Raw genomic sequence first — 13,358 nt, forward strand, 5'->3', positions numbered from 1 at the left:
ACGTCCATAAGCAATCTCTTCTTACCGGTTCTGGAGAAGCCAAAGTTTAAAAAGTGTTTGATAAGATTGCCATAGCCTGTAACTCAAAATAAGTAGTTGTAGAAACACTTTGGCCTGAAACTCACAAAACAAACACACAAGAAACTCCTAAAGCTTAATCTCAATTTCCCTATCCTTCATACTCCTAGAAATGGCAAAGAAGGTCAAATGTCTCTAGTAAAAGTATTGTAACATATCACCAGAGGCAATTTATTAACAAACTTCCTTCCTCCCCAGTTCATCTCAAGCCATCTCAAATGATTCATGCGGAACATGTCTCGTAACTTGGGTTTCATTTGAGTCAGTTTTCTTACTGCTTTTTAAGCAGGAAGAAAGCTGTCCCAAATGAATCCTTAATGCTAAGATAATTAAAACAAATTTCACAAAGATAATGCTATCATAGTGTAAGCAGCATGTTATAGACTAGAGGTTTAAGGCTTCGTTTGGGATAGCTTTCTTATTAATTTGTAAAGCTACTTTTTAATACAAAAATCTCTTAAAATAAAGAAAAAGTAATGGTCCAAAGTTGTCCCAAAAATACTCAGCCTTGTGGTTGTAGGTGTATTTATTAAAAAAGAGTAAGTATGACTTACGTTTTGTTTGGAATATCTTTCTTGATACTTTCTAGAACAATATTTTAGTTAAAAATTTTGTTGAATTAAAAATTTTTGTATTAAAAAATTATTTTAGAAAGCAATCAGAAAACTGTCCCAAACGAAACCTTAATGAAGAAGACATAATTGTGGGTGGAGAATCTGTTGTTGCTTCCAATGATCTATGTTGAACAAACAATCGGAGATGCTTCTTAATATTCACTAATTGCAAACAAATTTATTGCAAAACAATAAATATAGTTGCTATCTTTACATCCATATTATCAATTCTTACAGAACGATACTCAGCTAAGAAAATCTACTCCATTAAAAGAAACTAGTTGCAAGAATTGCTATAATAAAGATCAGTTTTTCGCCAGTTGCAAGCCTGGGCCATAATTGTAGAAGATCTTGATGAATTTGAGGAGTTCTGGTAAGGAGCTATTATTCTGTGCAGACATCGGACGGTTCTCCCGTCCGATTAAGTGTTGGATACCCAGCGGTATCAAGAGGTATCGAGCGTGGGTACTGAGCTCGGTACCGAGCAATGGGGTGACGTGGAACATTTTTATTGGTTTTTGAACGCCCTCCGGACTATGCACAGAATAATAAATTTGTGGTACGGGATGAGCTTTACCTTGGCAATGGTCAACGGAAGCTTTAAGGTTTCATTTGGGACAGTTTCTTGACTGTTTTATGAAGCAATTTTTTAGTAAAAAAAATTCTCGAATTAGAAAATTATCTACTAGAAAACTGCTTATAACAATATTAAGAAAGTTGTTCCAAACGAAGCTTAAATTTTTTTTTTTTTTTTGGGACATTTAGGCCATTTAAGGCAAACTCACACACACAACGCATACACATGGACTCGAACCTTGGACCACTTGGTTGGAAGCCTAAGCTTTCAACCAATAGGCCAAGGAGAGTTGTGTGAAGCTTAAAATTTTCTATTTTAACTTTTAAAAGGATCTTTCTCGGCAACAATTTTAAAAATACTTTTTTCAAAAACAACTTTAAAAAAAAAAAGACAAAATTTCGAAAAAAAAAATATGAAAAACTGCCTTACAAACAGATTATTAGTGCATCTTAATCACAGGATTATTATGTATCATACAAAAAACTCGATCAAACATCCCTCATAACTAATTAAGCTCAACTCCTACTAACTCATCATCCCTAACACGCAACGGCTTATAGGTATAAAACCTCGCACACAACACGTAATAACCCAAATTCAGGACCTGCAAACCCGTTATAATCCAATACAAAAATTCCAGTCTTCCCTTATTCAAATCATCCACCAACCAATTAGTATACCTGTGAACCAACCCCACCAGCATCGTACTCACGTAGCTCCCCGCCGATATGGACAGCCAAAACAACCCCGCCGCCGTGCTTCTCATGCTCTCCGGTGCCTGGTCGTAAAAGAACTCCAAATGCCCTATCGATGTGAACGCCTCCGCCGCCCCGAAAAGGCCGTACTGCGGCACCAGCCAGAATACAGATAGGGGGTCGGCCGATTTCTGGCGGCGGAGAACCTCGACGAGGCCGGCGATGAGAGTGGCCGTCGCGGAGAGGGCGAAGCCGATGCCCATGCGTAGGAGGAAGGAGATGCCGCGGTCCAGCCCGGTGAAGCGGCGGGAGAAGGGGACTAGGAGGCGGTCGTAGAGAGAGATGGTGAGGAGCATGGAGAGCATGGTGAAGAGGGTCATCGAACCAGGCGGGATTTGGAAGGAGGAGGAAGGGGAGATGCGTCGGTTCATTATGCGGGCTTGTTGGAGGGAGAAGGTGTTCTGTTGGGCGGCGGCGGTGATGACGAGGATTCCGGCCGCCCATATTGGCGCCATGCGGATTAGGGATTTGAGTTCTTCGACTCGGTGGACTGTGCTGAGATGCCAAAGGTTGGGAATGGGGACGTTATTGATGCAGGAGGAGGGTTTCATGGCCTGCTTGTCTTCCTCGGTGAGGATGGCGGCCTTGTCAAGGAAACTGGGCAAACATCAAGCTCATTAGTAAATAAAAAAAAAAGAGTCAAATATTAAGAAATAATTTTTAATTGATTTTATTTAAAATATATATCAAATCTGAAGAAGAGGTTTATGACTCAACCAGTCATATTTGAATGCCAAGATAAGAGTTAGCTTCACCCAAATTCTTCATAGAGAATCTGCCATTGAGTTGTTTTATAAGCAATGATATGGCAGTTAGATTGTTACCGATTATAAGGATATGGTTCACATACATAAATAGAAATATTTTGGTGTCGTACTGCGTTTTGATTAGCAGCGAGCGATCGGATTTGCTGTGAGTAAAACCAAGTGAGACGAGATGTGAGGTGAAAATGTTATATCATTGTCTTGGTGCTTGTTTGAGGCCGTAGATTGCTTTGTTGAGAAGACATACATACTCAAGATTGGATGAGTCCACAAACCCTTGCGGTTGAGTCATATAAATTGTTTTGAAAAGGTTGCCGTGAAGAAAAGCATTTGCTACGTCGAGTTTTTGGACGTACCAGCCGTGATATAATGCAATTGTGAGTAAGATACGTATGGTTGGAAGTTTAGCAACTGGACTGAAAGTTTCATTGTAGTCAAATCCGTATTCTTGATGATTTCCCAATGCCACCAACCGAGCTTTGTGAGTTGCCTCCAATCCATCCGCATGACGCTTTGTTCAGTAAGTCCATTTGCATCCCAAAATTGATGTGTTAGCTAGAGCTGGAACAAGGTGTCAAGTTCCATGCTTTTGTAATGCAAAGAATTCGACTGCCATCGCTTTTCTCTATTCTGCCATCGCTTTTCTCTATTCAAAATGTTTCGATGCAGCCGCGTAATTGGTCGGATCTTGGTGACCATCAGGTTCAGCTTGTTTGTGAAGAAGGTTTAGTCATTGCCGCGGTTTGAGAGAACCTGTTTGAAGTCTCGTGACCATTGGATGTTGAGAAAGCTGAGCCGATGTGCTGGACGCAGTGGCCACTTGATCTGTTGAAGAAGAACTGCATGGAATAGAGTCAGTGGTTTGCTGGTTGATATTAGAGGATGGCAGTGAGTCGTATATGGAGTAGGTAGAAATGTTTGTCGGACATGGGATATGCGGAACCGAAGATGTGATGGAAGTAGGAGTAAGAAAGAATGGTAAGATGTTCTCAGATTGAGAGTTAGGTGAAGAATGAGAATTTGTAAACGGAAAAGATTGTTCGTTGAATGTAACGTGACAAGACATATAGATCTTATTGGAAGCAAGATTAAGGCATTTATAGCCCTTGTAGTGATCAAAATAACCCAGAAAAACGCATGATACGGCTTTGGGTTGCAGTTTATGCCGAAGGTGAGATGGCTGAATGGGAAAACATTCACATCCAAATGTGCGAAGCAGGGAGTACTCTGGTTTCCGATTAAATATGACTTCATAAGGTGAGACAGAGTTGGTGATAGAGGAAGGCATTTGGTTTATAAGGTATGTAGTCGTAAGAGCAGCATCCGGCCATAATTTATGTGGAACAGAGGCCTGAAATAATAAGGTTCGAGTTATTTCTATAATGTGCCCATGCTTTCTCTCTGCTAACCCGTTTTGCTTCGGAGTATAGGGACATGAGATATGGTGTGTAATGTCATGATGTTTGAGAAATTGTTCGAACCTATGATTTAAAAATTCAGTACCTCCATCAGTTTGTATACATTTGATTTGATGTGAGTTAAGTTTTTCAATCTATGTTTTGAAGTTAATAAAAATTTCAATAACTTCATTTTTATGAACTATAGGAAAAATTTATGAAAATCGTGAGAAATCATCGACAAAAAGAACGTAATATTGGTATCCTTGATTGGATACCACAGGGGATGAGCCCCAAACATCGGACTAAACCAAATCAAGAAACGACGTAGTGCTATTATTAGATTTTTCATAAGCTAATTTGTGTCCTTTTGATGCACCACAAGAATTGCAAGAAAAACTAGTAACATGCAACATCTAGAACCCGTTTGTGAGGTTGGCCCAAGCGGTTGTGCCAGATGATGTGATTAATGCTGGTTGCAGCTAGCACAGAGGTAGAGGTAGATGACTTAGGTTGACATAGTGGATAAATACCGTCATCGCATGGTCCTTGAAGAAACACTTGATTGGTCTTCAAATCCTTGAATGTGAAGCCAAACATATCAAATAAAATAGAAATGTTGTTATATTTGGTTAATTGAGAAATAGATAACAGATTATAATGTAATTGAGGAATATGAAGAAGATGCGAGAGTTCAAGCTTACGAGACGGTGTTGGGAGGATGCAAACACCTAAATTAGGGGTGTGAATTCGGGCCGGCGGGTCGGGTTCGGGTCGAACCCGAAACTGACCCGGCACTGTTCGGGTCAACCCGAACCCGACCCGATTCGGGTCCGGGTCAACCCGATCCGACACGAATGACCCGAAGTTGACCTAAAATTGCTAATTTTCGAGTCAAAATCGGGTCAATATTCGATTTTCGGGTCAAAAACGGGTCAATCTCGGGTTTTCGGGTCTAAGATGAGTTTTCGTGTCACTTTCGGGTCAATTTCGGGTTACTGGGTCAACCCGAACCCGACCCGATTTTTAAAACGGGTTGATTTGTTCAATCCGAACCCGACCCGTTTCAGGTTCGGGTTGACCCGAACCCGAATTTTTTCGGGTCGTGTTTCGGGTTATGTCAAAAATTGACATCCCTAACCTAAATGTGTTATGGGTACAAATCTTCCATCGCTCACAATGACATTATCTGAGCCGTGATATGGAGTGGAGATGCTGAGATTGTCCAAAGAGTTAGTAATGTGAGACGATGCGCCTGAATCAAGATACCACTCCGTGGAAGCCGAATCCGCATTTGCAACCAGAGCCCTGTTGGGTGTATTTGGAGTTTGTGGAGTGTACTGGTTGTTCATACGATGCCAGCAAATTGACGCAGGGTGACCCTTCTTGTTGCAAATTTGACAAATAACCGATGTTGTTGTAGAGGAGCAATTGTTGGTGTTTGTATACGATGTATTACAGCCACGGTTTCGTCTCCCTCACCCTCTATAGGAAAATAAAGCTCTGTTGGAGTCAGCGATAGACACCGCTCGAGCAGCTTCGGAAGCAAGATTGACCTCTTTGCTAAGAAGGAGCGAATAAAGATCATCAAGACTTATTGGTGTAAGCATTGTCCTAATGGATGTTTTGAAGGCTTGATAAGAGGGTGGTAGTCGGTTTAGAGTATACAATCTTCTGTGTCCAGATTTGATCCCGCAACTGCCATTTGATCTCCCAGGGATTTGATATTTGTAAAATATTGCATCATTGTTGAATCTTTCATTGAGATATTATGCAGCTCATTTTTGAGTTGTATTACCCTTGATCGATTGGATGACTGAAAGCTTCTTTCAAGTGTTATCCAAATCACAGATGTTGAATCAAGATTTATGATGTAGGGTAATATCGATGGAGAGATTGTCGAACAAATCGCTGCGACCAGGTTTTGGTCAGTCAAGAGCCACTAGTCGTACGCCGGATTTGGAGTTTGAGTGGTGGATCCCTGTGATAGCGGAAGCAGACGGGAGGCATGAGGGAGGGACAAATCGAGAAATTTGTCAAAGCCATTCGCTCTGAGTAGTTTCAATATTTGCTAGTGCCACAGAGTATAGTCATTTGTGGATAGTTGAGTAGGAACAATGTTCTTCAGGTTGGAGAGAACAAATTTTAGGGAAGACGAGATACTTGTGCCATTCTCCGCAAGGTGATCGGACTGATCACCAACTCTGAACGCTGTTGATCCCACCATGAAGGCACAACGATTTTCACACCCGCTCTGATACGATGTTGAAACAGAGAATTCTTGATCTTGGATCATGAACTCATGAATGCAAGGAAAGAAGAAGAAGGGAGAACAGAGAAGAATTGCTAAGCAAGAAAGTAAAACTATTTTTTCATTTTCATCCAGCACCGTAATACATCAGATATATATAGACCTCTTACTTGTGTGTGACACTTGTACAGAGATAATATAAAGGTCTAGTAATACATTTGTTAGAATACAATAACTATGTATTTAACATTTCTGGTAATGTAGTATTGTGTTCTAATAAGTCAAATAGGTTCAATGCGAAGCCGATTTTTAAACTAGTCGGATTGGACAATTAACCTGTTCACGGTGGAATGGACCGGTCTAATCCAATTTTTAAAACGCTATATAATTACACAATTTATTTCATATTAAAATAAGCTTCAAAACTTTTAAATTTAGATTAAGATAAGATATACATATATATATATATATATTAAAATTAATACTATATATGATATTGGCTATTTTCTGCACAAATTAAAAAAGTTTAAAGATCATACCTTTTAAAGTTTTTTTCATAGAAAAATATTTGAGATGCATGTAGCTAACATTGATTTGTTTAGGACTTGTAATTTATTAATTAGAAAATAGTATGATTAGTGTTAATTAATTATAATCATATGAGGGTAACATCTTTAGAATTCTTTAAGTTCAAAAATTTTCCCCAACGGTTCTATCTCAATTACACAAGCATTTTACAGAATTTTCAAAGGGATATTTTAGTTATTTCACTAAAAATTTAGGATATCCCATCAAATAGTATGAATTAATTTCCCTTCATTATTTGTTATTTTCATCATGTTAAGATATTATTTATATAAAAATGAGTTATCTTGGCCTTTGTCGAAGTAATTAGTTTTATTAAGTCGGTTTAATCTTCTTATTAGTTTGCAGATTAGTTAAATCAATGTTTTAACTTTATATCTTGAAAAAAAATTATTTTTAATACTTTCTAATCAAATATTCTTAGGCCTACCACTATTTTTCTCAACATAGGATGGGTCTAATACATCTATCCTCTTAACAGGATTACTAAAAGTCTGATGTTTTATGCTAGAAAAAAAAGAAAAAAAAATCTTCTGAAAATAGAAAATTGTTAGAGCAAAAATCAAGACTTTCTCTAACCATAGGGTTTTATTTTCTGCATTATTTAATAGAATAATTAAAGATCTAAACTCTCATCATAAAGAGAAATTTGAATAACTATTTTTTTATAATTATAATTAAATTCACTAAATAGTTAAAAAAAGGACAAATTTTTAAAAGCGATACGGCATGAAATTTAACAAGCACAAAGAATACGTTACAACATAAATTTGTGCACACAACCCAATCGTTATATTTGTTAACGAATTGCTAGCTCAGATGGTCGAGTGGGTCACGACTAAGGCTCGAGTTTGAAAAGGCGACGACTTTCCATTCTTTTCGAAGAGCGACAACTCGAGGTCGAGTCATTTTGATCGCTAACGAATTTTGAGTCATTTTGGATGCGGATGACTCGCAAGGGTGAGTCGTTTTGGGTATCAGGACCGAGCACCAAAAATGGCCAAGCGCTGAGATTCATTGGAGTCCATCCAATGTAGGTAATTCATCGTAACAGTGTACCCCAATGCCTACTCAGTTGTTCACTTAGGCATTTATCCCATCATTTGCGCATCTTAGTGTCCACGTCAGTGATGACCATACTGGCGATCATGTCGAAGAACATCATGAACTTCGTCATTGGCCAATTCGTTGGCCTTATTTTCGTCTATAATGCTTAACACATCTAATAACTCACATATTTTCAGTTCTTTCTACATATTTGGATACATTGTTTTTCTCTGTCGGGCACTTTAAATACTTTCAATTAAAAGGCTTAATAATATAATAGAAGTTGAAGTAATTTCAATAAATTTAATTAAAAGGTTTAATAATAGGAGCATACTCTAGAACCATATGCAAACTAATAGAACTCATACAACATTTCAAAAAAAAAAAAAAAACAATTTATAATTCACTAAATAAATTAATTTAGGTTTATGATTAAAGGTCTTCGAACAACAATTATATTAAGATAATGTAATATATAATAATTGAGATGTCATCAAAAAATTTTCTTGATCAGGCACGTATCTCAAAGCAAAATTAAATTGGGAACTTCAAAAATTAAATCCAGGACCATCTAAGCTTCAATTTCAGCAAACATACAGTTGAACTGAACGTCTTGGAAATACAAACCCAACGACACCAAATTTGACTTAATCTGAGCTCAAATGAGTCCAAATCAAAGACTAGAAACGCATTCGGAAGGTTCAATTAAACTATAATTTGGATTACCAAATGATTTCCAAACGTAACATGATTATAGTCGAATTGAGCGGCTCGACAAGACGAATCCAACGAGCCCAAGATCGCTGAATTTTGATATCACTAAGACATTTAAATATCCAATGAACGGTCCATAATCAAGGGAATCAGCATCGGCTGTCCATAGAGGAAGAAACCCGGGGGGGGGGGAAGGAGGCCCAAACAAGAAGGGAAGAGAAGGAAGAAGCTCCTCCTCGATCACCGCCGGAACTCTCGACTTTCAAGTGACACCGGAGTTTCGTCCGACCTCCAAGTGACGCCGGAGTTCCTCCCGACTTTCAAGTGACGTCGAAGTTCTGTCCGAACTCCAGGTGACGACGGAGTTTCGTCTGATTTTTAAGTAACGTTGGAGTTCTGTCCGAATGCCATTTGACACTGGAGCTCTGCCCAACCGCTGACTAACATCAGACTTATATTTGATGTTGGGCTTCTGCCCGACGCTGGAATTCTGCCCGTCATCAGAATTCCGTCGGACTTCTACCTGTTGCCGAACCTCTCAGCTGTCGAGTTCTGCACGCAATATAGTCCTTCCGACTATGGTTCTTCAGACTTCTACCTAATGGCAAAACTCTGTCCATCACCGGACTTTCGTCGGACTTCTATCCGATGCCAGACTTCTGTCCATCGCAGACTTATACCTAACACCGGACTTGCACCCATCGTCAGAGTCTTATTTGACACCGGACTTCTGACAGTCACCGTATTCATACCAAATGCTGGACTTCCGCCCATCGCCGGATTCTTGCCAGACGTCGGACTTCCGCCCGTCAGCAAAATTCTATCAGATTTCTACCTGTCATCAGACTTCTTCGTGTCGTAGGACATTCGTTGGACTTCTACCTGACGTTCTACTTCCGACCTTTGTCGTCAGGCAACGATCTTTATGACCTCTGTCGCATGTCGACTACAGTCCTTCCGACTTACGTCAGTCACCGACTACAGTCCTTCCGACTTCCATCGTCAGGCACGGACTTTATGACCTCCATCATCCGTCGATTATGATCCTTTTGACTTACGTCACCCACAACTATGGTCCTTCTGACCAAACAAACATATCAACAATGATTCTTTGTATTCCCACCATGTAATGTACTTTATATGATACACATAAACCTAAGGCCTTCCCCCAAGGAAGTGTCTCATTTGTAATCAACGGTAAATATTAGTTGATTCATTTAAACTGGGCTGAGCCCTTTGGCGTTTTCCCTTTTTTAGGAGTTTTTCACGTAAAAATATTGGTTTCTCTTATAAACTGGGATAGGCCCGTGATTTTCTCTAGAGATTTTCATACAACGCTAAGACGTTAAACTTTATATTTCTCTACCGCCGCGAATACTCCAGGACACAATAATAATAAATCAAAAGTGAAATTTATTCTAATCACTGGCTTCCTATTTAATTAAAATAATTAGTAGAACCAAATATTCATATATCAAATTAATTTGGTTTTTAAGCGAGGCGAGTTATCTTTTTTTTTCTTTTCTTTTTTTCAAATCAAAACGACAGGTTAATTCTTCATATTGAATCATCTAAAGACATTAAATAAAAATTAAAAAAAAAATAATATGATGGCTCTCCTATCTAATTCTTAACTTTTTAATTGTGCTGAAACTCATAGGCCCAATCCATTACTACCCTCCCGCCAACCCGCTGAAACCGCTTTCCTAAACCAGCCCCCTTGGCCCGCTCAACCCGCTCTCCTAGACCGGCCCGCTGGCCAACCCAACTACCAAAACATCCAGCACATCGGCCAAGGATAGGAAATATTATTACGTCCGGATAAAAAATTGAAAATCCGGATGAATACCGAGTGCTCGAAACCGAGCACCCAAGTGACGTGACGCTCTGTTATTGATCTCTAGACGCGTTCAATATCCGGATACAATAATTACTCCAAGAATAAATCAGCAAGCCAAAAAAAAATTTCGCTCCACCATATCTTCTTCAGCTAAAGACAAGTTTTTGAAAATTTGTCCTAAAAAAAACACACATAAAGTGATAAAACAACAAATTTGGCACGGGGCCTTGTTACAAGGATACCCAAGTCCAGGCTGGAAGACACGTGTGTTTTGTCACTGATAATTGCACACAGCCAAAAGGCCCAAAACTCCATGGATAAGTCCACTAAGGGAGAAGGCCCAGCCTCCATAAACGGGTCTAATTCATTACCTCTGTATATCTTACTTGATAGGTGGGTGGACTGGCTGGAACCGAATTTGTTTTTTTTTTTTTAAATAAAAATCTTAATAAACAATAGCTATTGATAAATATTTTAAATATAAATTCTTTATGCGTTCATTTATGTTTAGCCATTTACTACTACTATCTAAAAAATACATCATGATAATGGAATAATACGCGATGGTCGGGACGAGTGTCAATGATATGGAGTGATGACTGCAGAAGAAAGAGATCATGATTTCATACGAGATTATGTGCGGAGGCTTCATGAGTGATCATCACTTATACTCCAAAGGCTTTGTGTGAGGGTAGGAGTGTAAGTATGCCGAGCCGGCTCGAGCTCAAATCATTAATGAGCTCGTGAGTAGAACTTATCGAGTTTCAAGATTGAGCTCAAGTTCTATCTATATGATGCTTGGCTCGATTAGTCGTCGATCGTCTCGATTAAAAGTGAAAGGCGAACTCGTGGAAGACGAAAGGCGAAGAGCAAAAGTCGTTTGCCCGTGCAAACCGCGGAAGGTGAAGCGTGCTGTGCTTTTGCATGTGTGAATTGTAGAAGACAAAAGGCAGCCCACGGAAGGCTCGCGAGCTCGTTTTCCATTGCACAAGTCGAGCTCGAGCTCGCCTTCTAAGCTCGAAGCGAATTTGTGCGCGGAATAAAATGGTATTTATGTAAATCCCACTCTAATTTATTTAATCCGAAAAATCAAACCGAATGAAGCATATTTGATTGGTTTGATTTAGATTTATTATTCACCATAAGAAAATTCTCCTAAAAGAAGAGAAAGCGCACCTGATGCTGCTGGTGTGCCCCAGCTTCCCCGCCAACGAAATCCCCTTGTCAATCTCATCATTCTCGTAGAGCAATCCCGGCTCCATCTCCACCTTCAACCTCCTCTTCCTCGCCGCCGCCACCGCCACCTGCGCCAACCTCGTGAACGGGCTTCCCGCCGGCCTGGCCATCCTATACATCGGGTATCCGGCCACGAACGAAATCAACGAGATCCCCATTCCCACCGTCGGAATCCCTAATCCCCATCCCCATCCAACGTTGTCCTGCACGTACACCACAACGGTCACCGCCAAAAGCATCGAAGCCCCCATACAGAAATAATACCAATTGAAGAATCTCCATGTTCTTCCCTGCTCTCTTTTGCCGGCTTCTCCGAATTGCTCGGCGCCGAAGGCGACCACGCAGGGCCTTATTCCTCCGGCCCCTACCGCGGCGAGGAGTAGAGAGAAGTATAGGACTGCGAGCTGCCATGTTAAAGCTTCCTTGCAGGGGTGAGCAGCGCCGGCGGAGCAAGGCAGCGGACGGAATTGAGGCAGAGTGGCTGAGGTCGTCAGGCTCGACATTCCCTGTAAAAGGAATATTGGTGTGAGAAATACAGCAAAAAAAGGGAAATTTATATCTTATTTTAAATTGTCTCCGAATATTCGGACTAAAAGCAGAGGATCCTGATGACTAACTATGAGGTAGATGAAGGTGGCGCCGGCGATGGTCCAGAAGCGGCCGATATAGGCGTCGGCGAGAAAGGCACCGAGAAGAGGAGTGAGGCTGGCCGTGCCGCCGAAGTTTGTGAGGGTGGTGGCGGCTTTAGCCACCGGCATATGGAGCTCTTCTGTAAGGTAACTCACCATGTTTGCTGAGAACCCCACCACCGCTAACTTCTCCGAAACCTCATTAGCTACAGTTCAAACAACCACCTTTAGAAGAAGAAGAGGAAGGATAATAATAATGGTATATATTTAGAGTAATTACCGAAGATGAAAGGCATGGTTTTGATCCCTCCTCTCCATTTTTCATGATGGCCTACGTTTTGCTCTCCCTCCTCCATTACTGTCTCCGTCATCACTGAGATCTGAGCTACTCATACTTCTACAGTTTTAGGGAGTTATATAGACAGCTAGAGTTCAATTTACCTTCCAGCTCGGTGAGATTGGGACAATTACAGACGAGACAAACGTTGGTACAGCTAATGCTACTGTAGGTGTATTATTATATGTTATTATGTACCATCGATTCTCTTATTAGAAAAAAAAAATCTTTTTAGTTTTGAATTGTCATTATTAGTTTTAAAAATAAAAAAAAATATATAAAATAGTTTATTTTATTTAAAAAATATTAATAAAATTAATTTGTAAAACGGACACCTAATGGTCCCAAAATACTCACTAATACCGATAAATATCAATTTCTTAAGAATTTTCATCGGTGCCCAAAAACTATGAAAATATATATTTTTATACTATAATATCAATGATATGATGAAAAAGTTTGTTATTTTGATTTATATTAATCCTACAAAAATTATTTGATTGGATCAAAATACGAGCGAATCACTTAAATCAC

General features: G+C 39.7%; 1 protein-coding gene across 1 annotated transcript; it reads right to left on the reverse strand.

Moving 5' to 3' along the window:
• Window positions 1-1,680: 1,680 nt before the first annotated feature.
• LOC110115521 (protein NRT1/ PTR FAMILY 3.1) lies at window positions 1,681-12,925 on the reverse strand. The gene is made up of 4 exons (XM_020848781.2): window positions 12,768-12,925; window positions 12,476-12,693; window positions 11,799-12,364; window positions 1,681-2,621 (listed from the first exon to the last, which is right to left on the reverse strand). The coding sequence occupies exons 1-4, from the start codon at window positions 12,856-12,858 to the stop codon at window positions 1,775-1,777; spliced, it is 1,722 nt and encodes a 573-aa protein (XP_020704440.1). The 5' UTR covers window positions 12,859-12,925; the 3' UTR covers window positions 1,681-1,774.
• Window positions 12,926-13,358: the final 433 nt, after the last annotated feature.

Source organism: Dendrobium catenatum, unplaced genomic scaffold (genome assembly GCF_001605985.2).
Source record: "Dendrobium catenatum unplaced genomic scaffold, ASM160598v2 fragScaff_scaffold_651, whole genome shotgun sequence".
NCBI classification, from domain to species: Eukaryota; Viridiplantae; Streptophyta; class Magnoliopsida; order Asparagales; family Orchidaceae; genus Dendrobium; species Dendrobium catenatum.

Bases quoted from the DNA above. Each gene is read 5' to 3' on its own strand.
- LOC110115521 (XM_020848781.2), bottom strand. From the start codon at position 12,858: ATGACGGAGACAGTAATGGAGGAGGGAGAGCAAAACGTAGGCCATCAT. The intron at 12,365-12,475 runs GTTAGTCATCAG...TTCCTTTTACAG, and splicing joins CCACCTTCATCTACCTCATA to GGAATGTCGAGCCTGACGAC. The intron at 2,622-11,798 runs GTGCGCTTTCTC...ATGTTTGCCCAG, and splicing joins GGGCACACCAGCAGCATCAG to TTTCCTTGACAAGGCCGCCA.